Source organism: Dromiciops gliroides, chromosome 5 (genome assembly GCF_019393635.1).
Source record: "Dromiciops gliroides isolate mDroGli1 chromosome 5, mDroGli1.pri, whole genome shotgun sequence".
NCBI classification, from domain to species: Eukaryota; Metazoa; Chordata; class Mammalia; order Microbiotheria; family Microbiotheriidae; genus Dromiciops; species Dromiciops gliroides.
Window position 1 is genome coordinate 201,667,413 of NC_057865.1, and position 21,534 is coordinate 201,688,946.

The 21,534-nt window shown below is 42.6% G+C and overlaps 1 protein-coding gene across 1 annotated transcript in view; it reads right to left on the reverse strand.

Annotated features, from left to right (window-relative positions):
- CACNA2D4 (calcium voltage-gated channel auxiliary subunit alpha2delta 4) overlaps positions 1-21,534 on the reverse strand; it is a 174,946-nt gene that overhangs the window by 21,712 nt on the left and 131,700 nt on the right. Inside the window, exons 32-33 of the mRNA XM_043967622.1 lie at positions 10,240-10,310; positions 7,820-7,895 (exon numbers count right to left, since the gene is read on the reverse strand). Coding sequence (XP_043823557.1) covers positions 7,820-7,895; positions 10,240-10,310 — 147 coding nt within the window. The remainder of the gene's footprint in view (positions 1-7,819; positions 7,896-10,239; positions 10,311-21,534) is intronic.

Below are 21,534 nucleotides of genomic sequence, written 5' to 3' on the forward strand. Positions count from 1 at the left end.
CTGATGGGTTTGAGGTCCATTGGTTTCCTTCAACCTGGTTGCCTGTCTGCTAGGTTGTGGCCGCTGTGAATGCTATAGCTTCTTGGAGTCACAAGTGAGAGTTAGACACCAAAGGTAGATGAACAGCCCTGAAAAGGACTTGGCAAATCCTCACACCAGATGTGCTAGTCTTCCTTGAACACCTACAAATCTGGACAGCACACCAAAAAAACAGACATCATTCTGCTGACAAAAGACTGTATAGTCAAAGCTATGGTTTTTCTAGTAGTGGCTGTGAGAGTTGGACTATAAGGAAAGCTGTACATTACAGAATCAACACTTTTGAATTGTGGTGCTGGCAAAGACTTTAGAGAATCCCTTGGACAGCAAGAGGATCAATCGGTCAATACTTAAAGAAATTAATTCAGACTATTCATTGGAAGGTCAAATACTGAAGCTAAAGGGTAAATACTTGGGTGACATAATGAGAAGATAAGATTCATTGGAAAAGACCTTGATATTGGGAAAGATTGAAAGCCAAAGGAGAAGGGGGTCACAGAGGACAAGATAGATAAAGATGGAAGCAACCAACAAGAGCCTGGACAGACTTGGGGAGACAGTGGAGGACAGAGGGGCCTGGAGTGCCATGGTCCATGGGGTCCTGAAGAGTTGGACACGACTGAATGACTAAACAACATCAGCACTTAGCAAAGTGCCCAACCCATAGTAAGCTTTTTTTTTTTTTCAGGGCAATGAGGGTTAAGTGACTTGCCCAGGGTCACACAGATAGTAAGTGTCAAGTGTCTGAGGCCACATTTGAACTCAGGTACTCCTGAATCCAGGGCTGGTGCTTTATCCACTGCGCCACCTAGCTGCCCTCCATAGTAAGCTTTTAAGAAATGTTCTAGCTATCTTATTATACATTACTTCTGTTCACACGTACACTATGGTCCAGCCAAACTGGCTTGTTGCAGTTCTTCACACATAATGCTCCATTTCCCACTCCCTGCCTTTTGCATTAGTTATTTCCCGTGTCTGGAGTGTTCTCTTCTCACCTCTGCCTTTTAAAAACTCTTGTTTTCTTTAAGACTCAGCTCAACAACCACGTTCTACATGAAATCTTTCCAGATTTCTCCAATTATTTGTGTCTGTATGTGTATTTCAATATATATTCTGTATAAGGGGGAATAGGGACTGAATGTGTTATTTCATTGGCACAGGGAAATCCCTCTCAGTAACTTTACTGCACCTAGATGTCAGGAGCACTGAGAAGTTAAGTGACTTTCCCAGAGTCGGTGGTGGAACTTGATTCAAATCTTCCTGACCTCTAGATCAGCTCTCTACATCATGCTGTCTTCCATATGTAGTTCATATATACTTATATATGTATCTGCTGTCTTTCTGATAGAATGAGGTACTTGGGGGTAGGTACTGCATTCTTCGAGTACAATTGTCTGCCTGACACATGCATCCCGCTGGCCTTTCTCTAAGGTAAGCTGGAAGAAAACTTTTTTGGATTATCAGAAAAAAATGAGGTCTTCTTTGAAGGTGTAGAAAGAAAAGTGGGGAGGAGAGAGGAAGGAGTTGAAGTGGCAGGAAGGTTAAGGGTAGAAAAGATGCCGGAGGAGGTAGGAAAAGGACCATGAGACCAGTTTCAAGACAGATCGGGAGAAAACAGCTTTATGTGCTCTGAGAATAAACATTTTACAACCACTGGCACCATCAAAAATGTGGCCAGGCGGTGATGCTGAGGAAGGAGATTCCCACTGTTGTCTTGACTTTTCAAACTTGATGACAACTGCCCTCTTCTGGTGATTAACCAGAAGCAACCCAGGAAGTATTGCTTGATTCTGGAATCTTGGGCAAGAAACTGAAGGAAGACTTGGGGGGGGGGGGGGGAGGGACTGGTGTTTTGTTTTATTTTAATTTTAAATGCTATTTAAATTCTTTGTTTTCTTAAAGTTGTTGCTGATTGACGCTGCGGGCTTCAGAAGAAGCAGATTTGGTAACTGAAGAAGACAGCATCTATAAAAGAAAGGATTTGAATTTCTGAGCCCAAGAAGGGCTGGTCAAAAATGTTTTCTTGGATGGAGTCTGATCAAGAAAAGAGAAAGAAAGGGGTGGGGGGCGGACTCCATCCTCTAAGGGTCAACAAGCCAGATGCCACAGAGAGTAAAAAGAGGCAAGGAGACCACATCCCAGACGGGAGCCCGCAGTGATGCCCCTAGCTTCGGGGAGCTCGCCATCCTAAGCTTCACAGGCATCGCTGGGACGGGACTCATGACCGGTGTGAGGGCTCTGCAAGTGTAATGACGAATTCAGAGGGAAGAGACGAGACCAGAGTGGTGAGGAAGGCTGAGGAGATCCAGGGACTTGCTGGAGAGGGGAGAGCTTGGTGAAGGGAATTTGTCTGGAGGAGCATCGTGAACGCAGCATCCCCGCCCCCTCCCAAGCGCCGCGGTCATAGAGAGGGTGGAGGACTACAGGGCTAAATGGTGCACAGAGTGCCCACGCCAGCCCGGTTCCGGTAGCCGTCAGAGGAAATTCCGGCCAAGTTCTGGGGGACCTATGAGCCATGCTGGTGCACCTGCTTCTCCGGCAAGGAGACTCTGTCCCTGCGGCCCCTGGCACGCACGCGGCAGAAAGGAGCCAAAGTGGAAATGAGCGAAGCCCAGCCTAAAGCTTCGCGGAAGGAAGCACGGGGACCAGCGAAGCCTGCAGGCCTCTGCCTACTCGCTTCCTCATGACGTCATCCGCAAACCAAGCCTCGGCGGAAGTTCCTCTCAAAGACTTCCCCCCTCCCCGGGCGCTCTAGCCCTGTGGTCTTCCACGGCCTCCGTGGCAATATTTAAATAACAGATATGGGGGAGGGGACATTGTGCTTCAATAATCTGACCACACACAAGTCATTCTCCCAGTAAAATGCGGAAGGGCTGGTCGTGATAATCTCATTATTCCAAAAATGGAGGAAGTGACAGAATTATTAGTCGGGCCCCAATTGTGACCGACAAACGGGGAACATCAATTTTCTATTGAACTGAAGTAGAAATGGGTTGGGGCGGGGGATGGCATCTTAGAATTTGTGACAAGCACAATTCAGGTGCCATCCCCAGCACGAGGCCCTTCCGGTAGATCGCCGGCAACCATTGCTTTGTATTTACATAATAAAGTATTCTTAGAAAGGTCTCAGTCCTTCCCGACCCTTCCTGGACTCGTGAGCCCGGGCAACTGGCTTCACGTCCCAATATTGCCTCTAAAACCAAATTACAGACACATCTGGAACCTGCATTTACTGCATCGAAGGACTTCCTTGTGCCAGTCGGTCAATCAGCATTTACTAAGCACCTGCTTTGTCCGTTGTCAATCACAGGTCTAATCCCTAACCCTATACTTTGTATTAACTTAATTGCTTTCCTGTTGTATTATTCTCTTTCTTCCTTTCCACCCCCATGTAAACTTCTCCAGGGCAGGGACTATTTCATTTTTGTCCTTGTATATCTAACAAGGTCCTTTGAATGCAACTAAGTAGCGTAGTGGACAGAGAGTCCTGGGCTTGGAGACCTGAGTTCAATTCCTATCTTAGCAGGAACTAGCTATGCCACCCTGGGCAAGTCACTTAATTTGTCTCAGCCTCAGTTTCCTCATCTGTAAAGGGGCAGGTTTTAAAAGGTGGTGGTGGTGAACTCAGTGGCCATTAAGGTGCCTCCAAGCTCTAAAGTTATGATTCTATGATCCTATTAAGTTGTCATGACAATGACTTTGGGAATAGTCTGGTTGGCATAGAGTAGATTTTTAAAGGTTCAAAGGGGAGATTTTACTGGAGAAACCTCCCTAAGACAGTGGAAGCTTTCAAAAATGGAATTCTGAAGGAAGAACCAAAAAATGTAGATAAAGAAAGGGGACATTGCCTAAAGAGATCAGCATTAAAACAGGGAACTCAACATTTTTTGTTATTTTTCAGTTACTTCTGACTTTTCATGACTTCCTTTAGGGTTCTTTTGACAAAGGAAATGGCAAACCACTCCAGTATCTTTGTATTTCCAGCTCATTTGACAGATGAGGGAACTGAGGCAAACAGGGTTAAGTAATTTGTCCGGGATGACACAGCTAGTAAGTGTCTGAGGTCAAATTTGAACTCAGGAACATGAGTCTTCCTGACCTCAGGCCTGGCACCCTGTGCCCTATGGTGCTGCCCCCATTGATGTATTAAAAAGACATATTAGACAATGTAGGGTGGTATGACATAGTAGAAAGAGAGCTAGCTTTGGGGAAAGGGAGAACTGGGTTCCAGTTCTGTTTCTCTGACACAGAAGCTGTTTGACCAAAGTCCCTTTAGCTTCTGTTTGCCACCAGGCAGCTTTCTAAGAATTTCTAAAATGACAGATTTGTTGCTAATCTTCATCACTTCTGGGCACTCCCACCCAGGAGACCCCTACACTCATAAAATCATAGTTTGCAAGTCAAAACAAAAGGTGTGTGTTGGGGGGAGTAGAAACAAGGATAGGTAATAGAGGATGAATAAAAAAACCTGCCTGTACTATGAGAAATATCAGGAGTGCCTAAGATTGGAATGAGCTGACTGATAGTGAATGAATACTAAGGACAACAAAAAGGTTTTCTTAAACTAAATTGAAAGGAAGAGAATGAAGGGATGGGACCATCGGTTGGAATAGGTAGATAGGGAAAAACTAACTATATTTAGCTTCTGTCTTTTCCACCAAGGACAATGCTCCTCACAGAGAAGGATTAAACATAAATGATTAAATTGGACTTTAAGATCACGATGGAGATAGTAAGAGAGCACTATCCTCCTCAGTGAGTTGTTACCAGGACTAAACTAACTGCAACCCAGAGACCTGAAAGAACTAGTAGAAGTGAATATTTAGTAATTGGACCTTTGAGAATTGTGGATGATGGAAGCAGTGTCACAGGACATAAGGGCAAGTGCTGTCCTGAGTATTTTAAAAGAGAAGAGGATGGCATTTGGAAACTATATTTAGGCCAATGAGTTTGGACCATATTAGAGACAGGGCTTAGGAGCATTTAGAAAAGGTATTGATGATTGCTAAGAGGAGCGTCATTGAGAAGAGTTTGTGCCAGATTAACCTCATTTCCTTTTGTGACCGTGTTAGGGGAATGCCACAGACATAGTAAACCTAGATTTCAATGAAGCATTTGACAGAGTTTCTTGTGTTCTCTTTGTGGGCAAGATGGAGTGCTGTGGCCTAGATAACAGTACCGTTAAATGAATTTACAATTGGTTGGATGACAGAAACAAAAGACGACATCTCATAACTAGGATCTCTGGTAGATTGCCCCCAAAGAATACCTCAGTAGAAAATAACCTCTTTGAAGACAAGAAGTTTTTCACTGTTTCACAGGGTGGTCTAAACCGTCATTGTTACACAGATGATTCTCAAATCTACTCTTCCAGCTCTAACCTCCCTCCTGTTTTCCATTCTCCCAAGCCCAACTGCCTTTTAGACATCTTAAACTGGATGTCCTGTAGACATCTTAAGCACAATATGTCCAGAACTGAACTCTTTATCTTTTCCCTGAAACCCTCTCCTCTTCTTAATTTCCCTATTACTGTAGCGGGCAACATCATCCTCCTAGTTACAAAGGCTGTTATCTTCAATTCCTCATTCTCCCCACCTACTCTCCATATTCAACCATTTCCCAAGTCCTGTCATTTCTACCTTTGTAACATCTCAAGTGGACTTTGAACACTCTGGAAGAGAGAGTGAGGCTGACAACTTTGCATAGCTCTGCCTCACTTAAATTCAATTCACATGTAAGTCAAGACTTTACCCTTGTAATGTCATTGGTCCTCTTCAAGAAGGATGGACAAAGAACATCTCGTACGTGTCCCCTTCCTGTCTGTCACTGGCACCACTCTGGTTCAGGCCTTCATTGCCTCATACCTGATGTCTCCCTGCATCAAGTCTCTCCCCACTCCTATCTATCCTCCACTCTTGTCAAACTGGACTTCCTAAAATGTGGGTCAAGTATAAAATCCTTGATGATCTAGTCCCATCTACCTTTCTAGTCTTTTTACACTTTACTTTTCCCCCCACTTTCTATCAACTCTCATAGCCAATAACCTTCATGCCAATAACCTCAATATCCCAACATTGTCTCCTGATGGTGCATTTTTACTGGCTGTCCCCCATACCTGGAACTCTCCCTGCCTTCCTTCGAATCTCAGCCATAGTCCCACCTTCTGCAAAAAAGCCTTTCCCAGCCCACCTTAGTCTTCAGTCTGCCCTCTGAGTTTATTTTCAGCTTATCATGTATAAATCTTGTTTGTATGTTGTCTCTGCTCATTAAGCTGTGAGCTCCTTGAGAGCAGGAATTGTCTTCCCCCCCCTTTTTAAAATCTCCAATACTTAGCACAATGCCTGGCACATGGTAGGTGCTTAATAGATGTTTATTGATTTGATGACTTTTATTTTTGTCTTGTGGATATTTGTTGAATTCTTGCTAAATCTGCCCTTGGATTATTTTATTTGTAGAATATATCATCAGGAGAGACAGCTGACATGATAGCTCATTATATCCATGTTAGAACAGTGGAATGCCTGAGATGAAATTTGATAGGGGCAAATATCATGTCATAACCTTGAGTTCAAGGAATCAGTTGCACAAAATGGGGGGGGGAGGCTTGGCTAGATTGTTTTCCTGTGAAAATGACCTGTGTGGTTTAGTACACTACCTGAATGGTGTTTATGAAGAGTGTGGCACAGGAATCACAAAAGCCAACGGCATCCGGAATGAGGGGGGCACTGATCATCAAGCATTTTTCTCTGGTCAGTTTACATCTGTACTATTGTGTTTAGTTCTGAGCACAACAGTTTGTAAAGGACACTATGGGATTCATATGGAAGAAGATGACTGGGATGGTGAGAGGACTGAACTTCATTCCATTGCCTATAAGAGTCACCTGAAGGATCTTTAGCTTAAAAAGAAGATCTGGGTTGGGGGTTGGGGGATAGAAGGGCAGAGAGCCATGGAGGAAACTTCAAATATTTGAAAAGTTGTCATGTGAAAGCGGAATTAAACTTTCAATCACTGTTAGTCCCCATGGGTGTAAGTTTCAGAGAGACGGATTTAGGATTGATGTAAGGAAAATTGAGAACTGGCCCAAAGTGGAATGTGCTGCCTTGGTAGGTGGCATGCCCTCCCTCAGTGGAGATCTTTTGTCAGGGATGCTGCAAAAGGGGCTTCTTGTTTGGGTGCAGACTGGACTGATGGTTTCTGAGATCTCTTCTCACTGGCTTTTTTGTATTTTGTGCAGAGGGGGTAGATGGGACTAGTTGCTAAGGGAGTCTATGGGCTCTGTTCCTTGTCCACATGTGGAGGCACTAGTGAAATAAAACTGGAGCCAGCCTAATCCCTCTATGAGTGTGTTAATGCAGAGAGCACTTTTCCCGGAGTGAATTGGGCTAGCCATTTCTTCTGTCTGGGCTTCAGTTTCTTCATCTGTGAAATGAGCTATTGGTCTAGATTAGAGGTGTCAAACCCAACCTGGGCAAAACTCTTCAGTACATCCCCCAAAATATTAAAATGTAACTAGGAAAGGTTTAACAAAATAAATAAAAATACAACACAACATAGATAATGTTAATCTGTGGCTTTCTAAGACAGTCAGCCTGCAGGCATATGTTTCTGTTTGAGTTTGATACCACTGGTCTACATTATCTCTAAGGTCCCTTTATACTCTGCCTATAAAACTTGTATAATCTATAGGTCCAGGACCTCCTGGATGAGATTGTCCTAAAGCTGTTACCTTCATTTGGAGAGAGTGACTGAAAAGGGGAAGGGATGATGTGATACTCACACTGAGAAGGTGCCGTCCCCCGCTGTGGTGGTGGTGGGACATCTTGCACATGGCCTGGTAGTCATACATGGTCACTCTGTAAAACAAGAGAGCCTCGTGTGAAGAAGCAAATGGTGAACTCCTGTGGCTCAAATGTAGGATGCTGTACTTGACATTTAAAGCCCTTTACAGGCCGGCATCTTCCTAGCTTTTCAGTCTTTTTACATTTTCCTCTTCTTATACACTCTTCTATCCAGTTCCACTGGCCTTGACCATAACATTTAAATCTCCTCTTCTCATTTGATACCTTTTTGTTGGTTTTACCCCAGACCTGGAATGCTCTTCCTCCTCACTGCCACCTCCTGGCTTCCTGGCCTCCTTCACAACTGCTTCCAAAACTAGTTTCTGCAAGAGCCTTTTCCTGATTCCTGCCACTGCTAGCGCCTTCCCTCTGAGATGATTTTCCATGTATAATGGGTATAGCTCATATGTATAATAGGGGTCTGCCACATACACAGAACTGATTGGCTTGCTTAAGTGACATCATTCATTCACATTTTTATTCTGGGTTCAGGGAAGGGAATCTTGATCAGGAGGGCCAGCCACAGGAATCCAAGCATCAGAGTCCATACTGGGGGTTGCCTCCAGCCCAGCATCAATACCTCAAGGAGATCTTCAGGGAAGACTTTCTAGCTCCACGTCCAAGAAAGTTGAAACTAGGGTGTGATGCCACCTATGGCTGTGAACTTAGTGGGATCAGTACTATGTAGGAACTGAGCTAAGTTTTGAGCCTACTCCAGAGACTGAAATGGAATGAAAGAGACAATTTCATCAAATTATTGGGGGAAATATTTGTGCATTTGTTCTTATTATATATGTGAAATAAATGCCCCTTTTTAAAGCTATCCAGTGTTAGGTTTGGGGGTGATAGTTACTGGCCCCCTAACAAAGGGTAGGAACACAATGGTTGAGGGTTTGAGCTGATGAAAAATGCCCCATAAACTCATTGTGGGATCTTGAAACCCTGAGGGAGGAGAAGTTCTATTGCAGGCATAGCCCTGAGAAAGTAAGGCCTGAGTAGACATGCTATAGAGCACATAGTTATTTGCATGTTATCTGTACCATTCATTACATGTGAGCTTGAATGTAGGGATCATGTTTTTTCCATTCTTTGTATCCCCAAACTTTTTTGGGGGGTGTGTGTGAGGGAATTGGGGTTAAGTGACTTGCCCGGGGTCACACAGCTAGTAAGTGTTAAGTGTTTGAGTCTGGATTTGAACTCAGGTCCTCCTGACTCCAGGGCCGGTGCTCTATCCACTGCATCACCTAGCTGCGCAATCCCCAAGCTTTTAACACAGTCCCTGGCACAGGGAGATGCTTGTTGACCAGCTGATACCCAGCCTGTTTTTTTGTTTGTTTGTTTTTAATACTAGCTCTGGTTGAACTTACCCTGCTGCTTTGAGAGGAAAGCATATAATCCCCCTGAACTCTACCCTAGAGGAACTTTTCAGCCCACCCTTCTCCCTCCACAGAATGTAGGTTCCTTTAGGAAACAGTTTATTTTTGTCGTTGTCTTCCTAGTCCCTAGAAGTGCTTTGTAGCAGTCATTTAAATGCTTGTTGAATTGAATTGACTAGAGGTAGCACATCCATTCTAGGCAAACAAGAAGAAAGCAAATGTTTAAAGTGGCATTTCGGTAAACCCCAGGCAGGGGAATGGAGAAATTAAGTTACAGAAAACAATTTAGATTTGAGTAATTTTGGGAAAAATGAATAAGTAAATATAGGTCTTGGCAGACATCCATAGCAAAGTAGGTTAAAGTGCTTTTGTAAACCTTAAAGTGCTATATAAATGTGAGTTTAGTAATAACTAGAGAGATCTGGAGGATTCTACACCAGTTCAGTGATTCCCTCCCCCCCCCCCCCCCCGCCCCACATGCCTATTCCCTGATGTGTAAAAGGGAATTTTTGCATTCTTTTGGGGCTTTCATCACTGGCTCCCCATGCCAGGCTTTTTGTTTTGTTTTTTTTTTTTTTGCGGGGCAATGGGGGTTAAGTGACTTGCCCAAGGTCACACAGCCAGTAAGTGTCAAGTGTCTGAGGCCGGATTTGAACTCAGGAACTCCTGAATCCAGGGCCGGTGCTTTATCCACTGCGCCACCTAGCCACCCCCCCCCCCATGCCAGGCTTTTGAGAGCCATCTGGGCTCTTTTTTTTGAGGGTCAATGAGGGTTAAGTGACTTGCTCAGGGTCACACAGCTAGTAAGTGTCAAGTGTCTGAGGCCAGATTTGAACTCAGGTCCTCCTGAATCCAGGGCTGATGCTTTATCCACTGCGCCACCTAGCTGCCCCCCATCTGGGCTCTTAAATACCATACTTGCCCATGTCTGTAACCCAGGATGAGAGAAAGAGACCTCAGGGTTAAGGGGGTTCCCTACTTACTGGCTGAATACTCCCATGTTGAGCAGGTAGGTCATGACTGAACCATCCACTTCCCCCAGGAATCTTCCAGTCTGCAAAAAGAGAAGAGAGAAAATACTAAGAAAGCAGGAGAGGAGGATGTATTTGGAGGCGTAAGTAAACGCTTGCTGAGTTTCCCTGCAGAGCTGTTCTCCACGGGCCTCAGGCTCTGTCCTAAAATTAATTTCTGAATAGGAGGGCCCCATTTCCCTATAGGGGTGAAGCAGGTCCTGAGAGGAGAAGGCTTAAATGAGGAAATCAAAGCAACAAGGAGGCATGAAACATACTTAATTATTATCTTTCCTCCACAAACTCTTTATTTACCTGTAAATGCTGATGATACTGACACTATCTACCTCAAAGGTTCCTGAGCAAAGACCCTTGTAGACTAGAATAATAAATATAAATGAGAGTTATTATCATTAAAAAACCTTGGAGTATGGAAACAATCTAGCTAAGTTCAGAGAGGCTTATCCCTAGAAGACTGGTTACTAGGTGAGAATTAGGTCATTTGGGGGCCCATTTGGGTGATAGCAACTACACTTTGTTAACCATTCACTTGATTATTATAACTCAAGCTAGTGGTGGCTTACTGGACAGAAGAAATCCAGGCTCTTTTGAAATATCCTACCATAGTAGCATTATAATGGTAAGCATTATTGTAATAGTGGTGGTGACTGCTACTACCACCGCTACTACTATGCCTATCAGTACTAATTATTACTACTATTATTACTAAGACATGGGTCCCTGGCAGAGAAATAAATGTAGCAAATAGAGGCTATACTAGGGAAGGCAATGAGTATCTGGGTTCCTTAGGAGGTATCCCACGTGCTAACCACACACTTAAGAATGTAAGGATTCGGGGCAGCTAGATGGCGAAGTGGATAGAGCACCGGCCCTGGAGTCAGGAGTACCTGAGTTCAAATCCGGCCTCAGACACTTAATACTTAACTAGCTGTGTGACCCTGGGCAAGTCACTTAACCCCAATTACCTCACTAAAAAAAAAAAAAGAATGTAAGGATTCATTACACACTGGTGTAAAACCAAAATGGCAAGGAAATTTGTCTTTTGAGGATAGAGGATGGTTGTCCACTAGGTTAATAATGTCCATGGTGTTGACATCCTAACATCTCACACTTGTAAAGAACAAATAAACACAGAGGATAAAGCATGGGTTTGGGGTCAGGAAGACAGGGGGTCATTTGACAGGGGGTCAAGGAGCTGTAAACAAGGTGTCCATCTGTGTCAGAGGAGGGAGTTTTTATAATTGGAATTCTCTAGGTGGGATGACTTAAGTAGCTTGAGCCTTGAATACCAGAGCTACATCCACCCCTAGCCCTGAACTTGATAGAACCTACTGAAGCTTTTGTTCTTTTGGCACAACCATGGTTACCCTCATGCCACGATGAGGGTGCTATAGCAGAGGGCCCCAGGTTGCATAACTAGTAAACACTGCAGCCAAAATAAAGACCCAAGTCTTTGGCTCCTAGGCTGGGATTCTTTCCACTAGACCATGTTTCCTTTTCTATAATATATCTTATAGTCAGTGGATAGAGGACTTGTATCTGAAAATCTACATGTGAGGTCAGGAAATGTCACCCTCTGAAAGCAAAGCTAGCATGAATCAAAGGCTAATGGAAAAAAGTAGTTGTGATTTGAAGATCGACTATTCATTTAAGATTAAGGTGCTAGGAAGTAACTACCCCAAAATGTAACCGTAAAGTCATAGTAATCATCTGAATATTTTACATTTTTTAGTACATTATCTCATTTGGGTCTCATAACCCCATGAAATAGGTAATCTATTATTCTCATTTTACAAATGATGAAACAGTGTAGGTAAGATGAAGTAGTTTGTCCACTATCACACAGTGGCAAGTGGTACTTTCCAATTCCAACTCTAATATTTTTGCACTCTACTTCATTTTTTCTATTAAAAATTATAAAATTCATAGACATATTTTACTTATATAGTTATAAAACACAGCAGCTCTCTATGTGGTGGCAGAGAACTGCAAATTGAGGAGATGCCCATCAACTGGGGAATGGCTGAATAAGTTGTGGTAACTGATTGTGATGGAATACTGCTGTGTAGTAAGAAATGGGGAGCAGGTTGATTTTTGGAAAGACTTTCATGAAATGATACAGAATGAAATGAGCAGAACCAAGAGAACATTATATATAGTAACGACAATATTTTTTGAAGAGTAACTGAATGATGAAGTTATTTCAAATCAACCCCAAAGGACTTATGAAGGAAAATGCCTTCCACCTGCAGAGAAAGAACTGATGTATGAAAGCATGTATCGTATTGTTCCATGCATGCACACGACACACACACGCAGGGTTGGGAGGGAACTCAAAATGTAACAAAAATAAATATATTTTTTAAAAGTCTTCATTTATGGAATGTTTTTTTGTTTTTGTTTTTGTTTTTTTTTAGTGAGGCAATCAGGGTGAAGTGACTTGCCCAGGGTCACACAGCTAGTAAGTGTCAAGTGTCTGAGGCTGGATTTGAACTCAGGTACTCCTGATTCCAGGGCCAGTGCTCTATCCACTGTGCCACCTAGCTGCCCCTGGAATGTTTTTAAAGTTTATTTTTATGTCTTTTATTTTTATGTTACCTTCATTTCAAAATGTATTTTCCCCACCCATCCAGGTACCTAGCTATCCCTAATAATAAAGAAGAAAAAAAAAAAAGGAAAAAAACCCCAGTTCAGTGAAACTAACAAACATGGAGACCAAGTCTGACAACATGCAATGCTCTATACCCACAGGCACCTCTTCAAAGAAGGGACATACTTCTCTGCTTCACAAACTATAACTTTGAAATTTGGGATACATCAAAGATAAAAGCCAATAAGTTCCAAGGAAGCTAGGAGAGGGAAATTGGAAAGTATCACTTTATCACTGTTTCTTCAGCACTGTCCAATTGAGAGAGCCTGTCTTTGTGGTATACTGAAGTCTCTAGAGAGGTAGATCCTATGATAGTCAAGGGACTCTCTAGCACAATCTGCATGATATCTCTTCCAAGACCATCTAACTCCCTTTGTGGGTGCTGGGGCATCTAAGCTTTCTATTCACTATTACCAGGTGACTAGCCTACTTCATTTTCTAGACACACATGTCCTAGAAGTGTCACTTTCCTCACCTATGAATTGAGAGGTCTAAGATCTCTTTCAGCTCTACATCCAAAGATCTTGTGCCATTTCTGCATTCAAGTCATCTTTGGCAATAGTCTTTGTCTTTCTTAGACCCATGGTGACACATCTTTCCATTGTTCTTTGGGTCATTAAGAAGACACTAAAGGGGCAGCTAGGTGGTGCCTTGGATAAACCACTGGCCCTGGAGTCAGGAGTACCTGAGTTCAAATCCAGCCTCAGACACTTAACACTTACTAGCTGTGTGACCCTGGGCAAGTCACTTAACCCCAATTGCCTCACCAAAAAAAAAAAAAGACACTAAAGTAAAATACAAAAAACATGGCATGTTTTCATATCACAAGGAATCCAAAAGGTTCCAGAGAAGGCTCTGTTATTGGGAGCTTCCAGATAGATCTATGCCAGAAGGACCCAGGGAAAGGGGCCTAATCATGCTGCCCTCAATCCTCTCCTCAGTTGGAAATGACCAACTGAGTAAATGAATTATAAGTGGATTGGATAAAGAGGATCCTAGGGGCAGCTAGGAGGCGCAGTGGATAGAGCACTGGCCCCGGAGTCAGGAGTACCTGAGTTCAAATCTGGCCTCAGACACTTAACACTTACTAGCTGTGTGACCCTGGGCAAGTCACTTAACCCCAATTGCCTCACTAAAAAAAAAAAAAGAGGATCCTAGATTATATTTATATATGACATATATTTAGTCTAAAGAAAGGTAGCCAGGATTTGGGATGGCCGTGGGGCAAGAAAGGGGGTAACATGAGGATGTCTGACAGAAGCTCTACACAAACAACCAGAGGCTGGGAGCAGATGGAGAAGAAGTCAAAACTTATTAGCATTTTGCTGTCCCACTGCCTATTTCCCTTTAGGCCCCGGGGATGGGCTAATTTGCCTGCCTATGCTAGGTAGCTTCTCTTTAATAGGTTGTGGTGAAGCCCATTTAGAAAAGAAGGGAATCCTGATGTGGGCTAGCAAAGCCAGTGTCCCATTGCTCCTTGATCCAGGGATAGCTTTAGGTCTGTTGACTTCACTCCGTTTCACATTTGCAAACTAAACTGCCTGGTCAACTGCCTGAAAATAAGTGTCTGTGACTACAAGCCAGAGCATAAGAGAGGATGTGAATAAAAGCTCAGTGCAAACCCATCACCACTCTTGGAAAGAGCAAAGCTCATGTCCTCCTGCAAGATGGCTTTTTTATTTTTTGAGACAGACCAGTGATAGTTTAGTCTATAGTAGTCATCATGATGATAATAGTCAAACTTCAGTGAAGTCATGATTCATCGAAGTGGACATTCTGTTGGTAGAGATCACAGCCCATCCAGACTTCTCATATGGTCAAACTTTTAGTAGTCACATCTCTCCAACATGCTGGAGACCTTTCTCTGAGTCCCTTAACATTCTATGAGTACCAGTTGTGTATCTATCTGTTAACTTTTGCTCTCACCCCCTAATTGGCCTACCTTCTTTTCCAATAAGTACATATCCTCCGTGATGTCTTTTATGCTAATTCTTGTTCCAAAGATCACTTTGTATACCACAGTCGGCTTGCATCCACCATGTATCTCTGTTGCTTTTTGAGTTATCCATCATTTTATTTATGATGGCGATATGACATGATTTGTAGGAAAATACTGGTGTTAAAGAGATAGGCCTTAACTTCATCTACAGGCACTCAAAAGAGATCAGCCTAGCAATCCATACAGGAAAAAAATAATGTAGATGAAGAATATATATTGTCCAGATTAAAAGAGGAAGTTGGACAGACATCCCACTTAGTTACTTAGGCACAGATATCCTGGACAAATAAAGAGAAGAGAACAGGTTGGATTGCATTTGGAAAATCTTTCATAACTTTCAATTATTCCAAGCTCCTCTTTCAATATAAAATAGTAATATTAGCTTAAATTCCGTAACACTTTGTAGCTTACAGTATACTTTTTCTACAACAAACCTGTGAGGTAGACAATGCATATATTATTATCCCCATTTTATAGAAAAAAACTGAGCCCAAAGTCATACAGCCAGGAAACGAGCTAAAGTCACACAAATAAAATAATGTGTGTGATAGGGTTAAAAAATATAGGAGGCAATGGACTAGAGATGCAGAATGAGATATACACACTCAAATGCAGCCATGTTCATTTGTTTTGATTGACTACACATTTGTAAGCATCTACGGGGAGAAAGAAAGGTGATAGGTTAGAAAGTAGTGATAGATATGAATAAAAGAGCGTCCAAAACCCCCCCAAGAAACAAAAACCAAAAAAGGAGCATCAATAAAACTTTTTTTTTTTTTTAAGTGAGGCAATTGGGGTTAAGTGACTTGCCCAGGGTCACACAGCTAGTAAGTGTTAAGTGTCTGAGGCCGGATTTGAACTCAGGTACTCCTGACTCCAGGGCCGGTGCTCTATCCACTGCGCAATCCAGCTGCCCCAAGCTTTTTTTCAATACACAGAAGAAAACAAGTAAAGAAGGGAAGGAATATGGAGCTAATTTGTATCATGTATGGTATATAGACTTCTTAAAAAAAAAAACAAACAAGTTCACAGTTTCTTATACAATTCTCTTTCCCTTTGTATATTGAAATAATAAATATCAAGATGATAATGAAAAAGAAAGTGTAATTAATTGTTAAAAGCGTAGGTGGCATTGGGGGAGGCCCTTGAAGAGATAGATATCAGTTCTTAATAAAATTGTCTAGAATTGGAGGAGGTGGAAAGGGAGCATATGACGCAACATAGCTTGGGGTGGAAGAAGGTCTTTTCCAGGTACCTAGCGTGATATGAATGACAGAATGAAATGATGAGTGGGAGGAAAAGACAAAGAGAACTGGGGAAAAGGTGAGGTAAGGGAAAGGATGGGGGTGGAGCAACCAAAACTAGAACAGTCACAAAGTTAGGAAGCCTAAGGAAAGCTCTGGTCCTAGAGATGTGTAATCAGAGGGGAGGGCTTCAAGGTCCAGCTTTCTATAGCATATTCATTGACTGCAGTCAAGTCACAACCTCCCTAAATATCAGTTTCTTCAGTTTTAAAATGGGGATAGCCATGTTAATTATAGTAACAACAGTCACGCTAGTACTTCCGCTCTACTTTTCAGGGTTATTATAGGGAATGCTTGAACAGATAGGAGAAAACCTCAGGGTGGGGATTTCTCCCCATGGTGCAGATTATCTTTCATCCACATCTTCTCATCCTAGGAGATTCCTGTCCACGTTCTCACATAAATCCCCCAGAGAGGTTCTCTCTAATGTGATGGAGACCTTTCTCCAGAGATTTAACATTTCATGGGACATATAGACCGTCTACACAGTACCAGCCCACCTTTTCTGGTCATTCATTTCTTGAATGATGCTTTTACATCACTTCTTACACAGGAGGAAGAGAGCCGGCTGGAATGCATTTGGGAAGATCCATGGCACTGTTTGCCCTCTCGAGCTGCTGTTTGACATAAAAATCGAGCACCAACATTCTTCAGGAATGTTGGGTGTAACTTTTGTGGAGAAGCTATGGAGGAATATAGACAAGAGGACCCAGAAGGCCTACAAGTTGGACAGGAGCTAGAATTTTTGTTAATTAGGCTTGGGTATGTCCTCCCCACCCACAACCTGGCTCCTTGGTTGGCTGGTCAGCATCAGCATTTACTTTGGAAAGCAGGGAGGTAGACAAGATGGCCAAAGGGATCTGACTCAACTTTGGCCACCTCTGGGAAGCTCTAAGTAATCCCAGGTTCAGAGTAGCACACCATCACTTGTGTGTCACAGTCACTGCTGCATCTGTCCTTTGATTCCTCCTTGCTGAGATGGCTATTATTATACCTGCTTGCCCAGCGCTGCTTGAACTTGTGTACCCTTTGGGACAATAGGAAAGTGGACTAGGTGGCGGTGCTGAGAAACCCAGGTCAGGTCAGCCAGGAAGGCACCAAATTTTGTGGTCTTGGCTGGGTGGTATGTTGCCAACTAGGCAGAGACTCATAAGTCTACAAGAACATGTGAATTAAAGGTTAGGGCAAGACCCTGTAAGAATCCAAATGACAAATCAAAGGCATGCATTGGATATTGGGGAGCACCATGGCATGGAAATCAGGAAGGAAAATGAGAAACAGGAGAGCCCAGGTAATAAAAAGCAAGGCAAGACAGTCAAAGGCTGGGAAGGAAGTTAGACATCAAAAGGTAGGAGATCGACAAAGGCAGGATCAGACAGTCAAGAAAACAAACATCCCAGGGAAGGAGACCTTGATATAGGGGTCATCCCCTGTCTCAGTCAGGGTCAGGTCAGGAACCAGTCTCAGGCTTATCCCACTAGGTTAGGGTCTGTATGGAGAAGCAGGTAAACACCTTACTGGAACAGGGAGCTTGAGGGTGGGATGGGGAAGGAGGTGGGAATCAAGGCAGAGGACAGCACTAGGTCCTTTCTATGCCCTCTGGAATGGTGGCCTTTGTCAAGCTACAAAGGGGCAGAGCAGGAAGGAGATAGAATCTTCTGCTGAAGCAGAGATGTTTAGCTTGGAGAAGAGGAGACACCAGGAGGATTGATGATGCTCTTCAAGTATTTGAAGGGCTGTCTCATGGGAGAAAGATTAGCCTTGTTTTGTTTAACTCAAGAAGGTAGAACTAAGAGCAATGCTGAAGTTGCTAAGAAGCAGACTTAGGAAAAATGTCCTGACCACTAGGACTATCTGGTACCTCTGGAGCTGGGATGCTTTTCCTTGGCCATTGCTTGATGACCATTTGTTGGCTATGTCATAGTGGGGACTCCTTTCAGGTATGGGTTGGACTGCATTGTTAAGGCTGTATAAGGAAATTGTCATTACCACCCTTGTCGTTGTTCAGTTGTTTCAGTTGTATCTGACTCTTTGTGATACCATTTGGGGTATTTTTGGCAAAGATGCTTGGAGTGGTTTTCTATTTCCTTCTCCAGCTCATTTTGCAACTGAGGCAAACAGGGTTAAGTGACTTGCCTGGGGTTACAGAGATAGTAAAAGTGTCTGAGGCTGAATTTGAACTCTGGTCCTCCTACTTCTGGGCTGGCCTGCCACCTAGTTGCCCAATTATCACCTACCCATATACAGGGTGAGCCAGAAGACATGAAGGGGTTTCAATATTTAATAACGTCTTTGTTTTTTGCTTTTAATGTGTAATACCATAGAATCTTATAGAGTATATATAGAAAATAAATTTACATTATGTGTGAAAAATCAAATCTCATAAATGGTAGAAAATAAAGAAAAAATAATTTTCAAAAAGTTATTAAAACATTGTGACTTTTGGCCCACCCTGTACAATAGTATCCAGACTGATTTTCTGGTCATGTCACTTCTCTTCTCAGATCTCTCCAATAGTTCCTTGTTGTCTAACAAACACAGTGTGAACTCCTTAACATGACATTCAAGACCATGTCAAATTTCCTATCACCTTTTACCTTCCTAGCCTTTTGTCATACTGCTTCTCTCCATGTATACTATACTCTGATAAAGTTGGACAAGCTCTCTCTTGCAAATGTCCCTGCTCACAGTTTGCTATGTTTGAAACATTCTCTCTTCTGCTTGTTAAATTCCTTTCTTTTCCTTATGCTTGCTCCTCCAAGATGTAATTGCCTTTCTCCTTTGTACCTCTCACAATACTTTGTTTACCCCTCATGTGTGATTTTCTATTACCTGTGAAATTTATCCTGCATTGTAAACTCTGGGAAGGAAGAAATCATATCTTACCTAACCATTTTATCTTCCCTCTGCCTAACACAGTGCTCTGCACAGATGCTTAATAACTGTTTGTTGAATTGAACTATACCGGTACAGTTAGGGGGTTGGACTAGGTGATGTTGAGGATACTATAGAGAAAAGAGTGCTTGATTTAGAGTCAGTGAACTCTAAATCTTGGCTCTTCTACTTACTATCTGAGGTACAAAATGAGAGGGTTGGAATAAGTAGTTTCTAAGTTTCCTTTCAACTCTAAATCTGTGATTCCAAATCAACCAGTATGTGGAAAAGAAGGAAGAAAACAAGCATTTCTTTTTTTTACAAGCTTTTCTATAACACTTATTAGGTGCCAGGCACTCTGCCAAATGCTTTACTGATATTACCTCATTTGATCCCCACAATAACCCCTTTTATAAGTTGGGGAAACTGAGGCAAACAGAGCTTAAGTGACTTGTCCAGGGTCACACACCTGGTGTTTGAGGCAGGATTTGAACTCATCTTTTCACCTAGCTGCCTCTCGTGCTCTTTGTAACTGTCAAGAAAATATAAATGTCCGCTATTATTCCTTGCTTCTGGTTCTCCTCATTAGCTACCTGACAATCTATTCTTACTCCGCAAGTAGTATCTCTCTCCTAGCATTTCACAAAGGGTTTTATCAGCTTTTGCATTTGATACTGTAGACAGCTGCCTCTTTCAGGGAGGCCATAACTGTTAATTACAGGATTAGTCACAGATGTTGGATCAGATGTTAATTGCATTCTTTGCTATCACCACCTGTGCAGCCCCTCTCATCTTCTTCACTACAACCCTTTGGGGGGTAGATGGCGCTGGCATTATTATTCCCCACCTTATATAAGAGGAAACAGGCTCAGAAAAGCTAGGTGATTTGACCAAGGACAAGAGCTAAAAAGTAACTAAACCACCAGAGGTCAGCCATCTAGAAAGAACCTTCACGTGCATTTTGGAAGAGGATGAAGAAGGAGCAGACAGAAGACTGATTTAATTGTTAAGACAGAGCAGACCAGGTAACAAAAGAGAACTTGTAATGTTACCATATCTGCCTGAATAAAGACCACACTTTTTATGCCGGTTTTCTGGCAATGAAATAAGCGATATGGCTGCCACTGTCAAGAAACTTCCAGTGGACAATGAACTGTGTGTTTGCAACCAGGGAACACCTGGCAGCAGGTAATGAAGAGGAGAGAGCAGAGAATGTGGTGGGAGGTGGAAGTAATGATGATAAAATGAGAATAAAAATGGCAAGAGGTAGAAGACATGGGAAGGTGGAAAGGAAACATTTTCTGGCTTAATAAACACACTTATTCAACCTCTTCTCTTGTCATTTTTTTTCCACCCAACTCCCAAATAAGAATATGGCAATGATGTAAGAGTGATTGTTATACCAGTAAATATAGGGTGTCTAGAAAAGAGTCAAAAAATCATAGAATCATGAAGTTGGAAGGCACCTAAATGATCTCTTACTCCAATTGCCACTCAAAACCATGATCCCCATCCTTGACAGTGATTATCCATCCTCTCGGTGACAGAGAACTTACTCCCCTTAGAGACATGTCATTCTGTTTTTGGACAACTTTCATTGTTAGAAGTTTCTTTATTACATTGAGTTAAAATCAGAAATCCATTTCCCATAATATACAAAGGGCTTTGCTAGGGTAGGGCCCCCTGATACCCCAGTGAATTGTGAATTTGCCAAATCAAAATGGGTCCTGCCCTTCTCTCTCTTTTCCAGATTGGATTCAGAAGGCTAGATCAGTGACATTCAAACCACTGCTGTCCATCAATGTTTCAGTTTCTCCATCTTAAGTTTCCTCTACCCATAGAGTTTTATGCTCATTGGGACCTAGGATAATAATGATGATAATAGTCACATAATAACAGTGCTTTGTGGTACTGTAATGATTGGAATGATGCTACCTACTGGAGACTTGCTGTGGGAAAGCTCCGCCATGAGGAAAATGCCTCAGAGGCATTGTGGCTTTTCCTTGGCGTCAGGAAATGACGTTTACTCATGGGTGCTATCAAGGCTACTAGCCAATCAACTTGAGGAGCTTCCTATTTTCTGGGAGGAGACAGGAAGGAGGAAAGGGAGCCTGCTCGGAGAGCTCTCGCACTTTTGGGTTCCTGACTTGATGGTGGTGGCGGCAGAGGACTTCACAGGAAATTTGAGGAAAGATAGGAATGCCAGGCTGTTGGAATTCTGTTCTCAATCTTTTTCTTTCTATTTTTCAATAAACCCTTAAAAACCTAAACTTGTCTTATCAGTGATTTTAGTCAGTTTCCCCCAAAACTGGGGGAACAGATTAGAATCCACATTTAGAATTTTTAATTACACAGTACTTTTAAAATTTATTCTATTTTAATTATTTTATAATACATAGTGCTTTATGGTTTGCAGAGTG